The 3,221-nt window shown below is 39.0% G+C and overlaps 1 protein-coding gene across 1 annotated transcript in view; it reads left to right on the top strand.

The window, feature by feature from the left end:
* The window catches only part of CAPRIN2 (caprin family member 2), a 31,031-nt gene that overhangs the window by 24,705 nt on the left and 3,105 nt on the right, over nucleotides 1-3,221 (top strand). The window contains 3 exon segments of the mRNA XM_009077205.1: nucleotides 1-79; nucleotides 1,688-1,873; nucleotides 3,138-3,221. The exon segment at nucleotides 1-79 is cut by the window's left edge and continues 26 nt beyond it; the exon segment at nucleotides 3,138-3,221 is cut by the window's right edge and continues 50 nt beyond it. Coding sequence (XP_009075453.1) covers nucleotides 1-79; nucleotides 1,688-1,873; nucleotides 3,138-3,221 — 349 coding nt within the window.

Consider the following 3,221-nt stretch of genomic DNA (forward strand, 5'->3'; position numbering starts at 1 on the left):
CAGACTCCTCCACAATGCCAGTTGCAATCTTCTCATGTTGCAGAACAAACCCCTCTTTCACAAGAATCTCTGTCATCAGGTGAGAGCTGCACTCTGTTCTGTATTTCAAGTAGTCTTTAAGTATCTTTGGTTTGTAATAGTTTTCTTATCATTATAATAGTATTCATTATCATGTGCTGTGAGCTCTTTTAACTCCCTTAAAAATTTAACAGGTGCTACCTAAGTGTTTTTAACATTAAGCTCACATCAACTCTAATGTAGTTGATGGTATGTGAATTTAATTTCAAAGTTGCTAGCAGGGTAAAGGATGGTTCAGACTTTTCTCTGTTAGCTGAATAGACTGTGTCACTTACATGCCTGAATTTCCCAGTACCTGAGAAATTCAAGTATGCAGTGATACTTGGCAGTCAAAGAACTGGCTTGGAATTGAAGCACTGATGAAATGGAACCATTATTTTGGTCTCTGGTAATAGGCACTAGTGCTGTCTAGGGCTTGGAGTTGCTGAACACTAAATAAGAAATTTGGGGTAAGTTTTCAGCCTGACCTGAGGAATACTCAAGTCCTAGTAAGTGGCCTTGAGCTGTTGTATTCAACACCAACCTGACCTGCTTGACATTCAGACAGTGCACCAGGTGGATTTATATAGCTGACACTAAATTTGACATGGAACTAGTCTGTACATGTCTGAAAGTTTTCAGGGTGAAAGAAAGCAACAACTAGGGATCTGGATTCATATGGCCTACCTAATCAAATGACTCAAGGTCATTTAAAACCACTGTTTTTCTGCCAGAGTGATTTTCACAGGACTTAGACTAGAAATAGACTGATAGTGTGTGAAGTCAGTGAGACACAAGGAGATTAAGAGCTCCAAAGCACAGTGTAAGTAAAGCAGCTGGGAAAGCATGTTTAGCTTCCATGTTCCTTCTCATCGCTGAGACTAGAAGTGATCAGCCTTCAGTACAGTTTTTCATGGAAAATTGTGACTTTTTGATTAGCCTTGTGCAGTGGCTCTGCACAGACTTGAGAAAGGGGTTTACCCTATTGCTTTGGCTCAGTTTTAAGTTCCTTGGATTGATATAAAGCATGGTTCTGTGGAAAAACATTGCTGGTTGCAAGGTTTGTATGTAAAGCTAACCACTCTGAGTGAAAAGCACTCTTGAATACACATTAACTTGGTGTTGAGCTGCCTAATAGCATGTGGTAGGGATGTCTGTTGAAGAGACTGAACCCAGATACCTGCTTTTCATAGTTCTTACTGCTGTCTAGATCAGATTGAGTGCATCATCAGAGGTGACCTGTTTATCAGATAAACCACTGAGGGTTGTGCTAGTATAACATTTTTGGTTCAAAGTGAAAATTCTTAATCAAATGTTACTTGATTTTAATCTAGATGGGTTTTTTCATGCTGCTGTCAAGCTTGTTCCCACCTATGCAACTGACTCTTGTTGAATGCAGTAGAGGTTTACACTGACAGCCTGGGCTGTCTACAGTTGGCTTTAACAAGCATTACACTCTACAAAACTGAGGGAACGATCCCCAGTTGTTTGAAGTAATGTAGGGGTAGAACAGAATATTCAGAGCAGCTTAATCAGCCTCTGAAAGTTCTAATGCTGTCGTCGCTTCTAGGTGTGATAAATTTTTGAAGTTATAAAAAGCTTTGAATTCATCTGTGCCTTCTGTTTTAAGCAGTGAACTATCAACCTGATGGAGCTGTTCCTGTTACCAACGGTAGCCTTGCCTTTTATCCAGCACAGGCTAATGTTATTCCCAGACCCCCTCAGCCTTACCTTAACAGTCGTGGGTCTGTCAGAGGATCTGCTAGAGGTGGAAGGTCACTGGCTAATTCATACCGTGCCCCTGGTGGGTACAAAGGTAGGTCTGTATTTACTGTCACCTTAAAAACACAAATCTAATGCACTAACACTATAATATGATTTAACACAGCACAGTATTAAATTTGGGTTCTATATGTGAAACTTCTTAAAACAGGATTTTAAGAGCAATGTGAAGAGACTGCGCTTCTGGTGTCAAATTTAAGGAACTTTTATTTGTAGTCCCTGTACTTGAGGTGTCAGGTCAAATGGGAGAGCAATTCCACAGCCTTCCTAATTATGAAGATAGAAACTTCCACTAATAGGTTAATAAAGTACTTAATTACATACTTTTCTATTTGCTTTCATTTACCATTCTGAACGTTTTACCCCCCCTTTATTCTTTTCCTTGGCATCTGTCTTGATGTCTTGATAACATTCTGGGCAGGCTTCTTTTTTTTTTTTTTTTTCAGATGTCACTTGCAGTATTTGCCCTAAACAAGACACTCCTTGTTTAGCACTGCTGGCTTTAATATTACCAGTAGAAACTGGGATGGGGGAGATGCTCCCAGCAGTGGAGAGTCCTTCTAGTTGAATAACAAACTGAAGAGCTTAAGAGGAGAATTGTTTGGTCTCTGCAAATCAGTTGCTCTTCTGCTGCTAGCTGAAGTACTATGGAAAGTTTCAGTTGACTTTGAGCAGATACTAACTCAAGGTTGTTGGTAACTGTGGTCTAGTCCACTTTAAAGTAGAAGGGCACTTAGTCCATGATAGTTGCTTTAGTTACTGGGCTGAGCCTGCTCAGTACATGTACCAAATGTTAAGTTAGAACATACAGAACTCATCACAAGTTAAGGGTTTGGTAGTGTCTGGTATGAAATTGCAAGTAGGTCCTATTTGGTACTTAAATAGCAGCTGAAGTTAATAAGTTAATAGCTAAAGAGACTAAATATTATAGTAGCACCTAAATGTATGTCAGTAACAGCTAAGCATATGTCATAGCAAAACAAAGTATTTCTTAATTCTTATTTCTGAACCTAGCAAGCTCTTCAGCTGTCCTGTGAAATCCCATTAATATCACAGGCAATTGTTAGGGTCTGATGTTAATATTTTTTCCATGTGCAATTTTGATATATCCACAATGGATAATTATGAGTAGCTAATGAAATGCATTTGTTATAGGAGTAGTGAGACTCTGTTCCCAATCTGAATCTAAGAATAGCTGTGTTACTTCATAACTTAATAGACATAATTGCCAAAAAAAGGAACTCTAGTTGTATTCTGGACCAAATAACAAAGGATATCAATCAACTTTATTTTAACAGGTTTTGATGGTTACAGAGCTTCACCTTCAATAACCAATGGCAACTATGGCCAGCTGCAGTTCCCTGGCAGAGATTATGCAGGAA

This window comes from Acanthisitta chloris, unplaced genomic scaffold, assembly GCF_000695815.1.
Source record: "Acanthisitta chloris isolate BGI_N310 unplaced genomic scaffold, ASM69581v1 scaffold30736, whole genome shotgun sequence".
NCBI classification, from domain to species: domain Eukaryota; kingdom Metazoa; phylum Chordata; class Aves; order Passeriformes; family Acanthisittidae; genus Acanthisitta; species Acanthisitta chloris.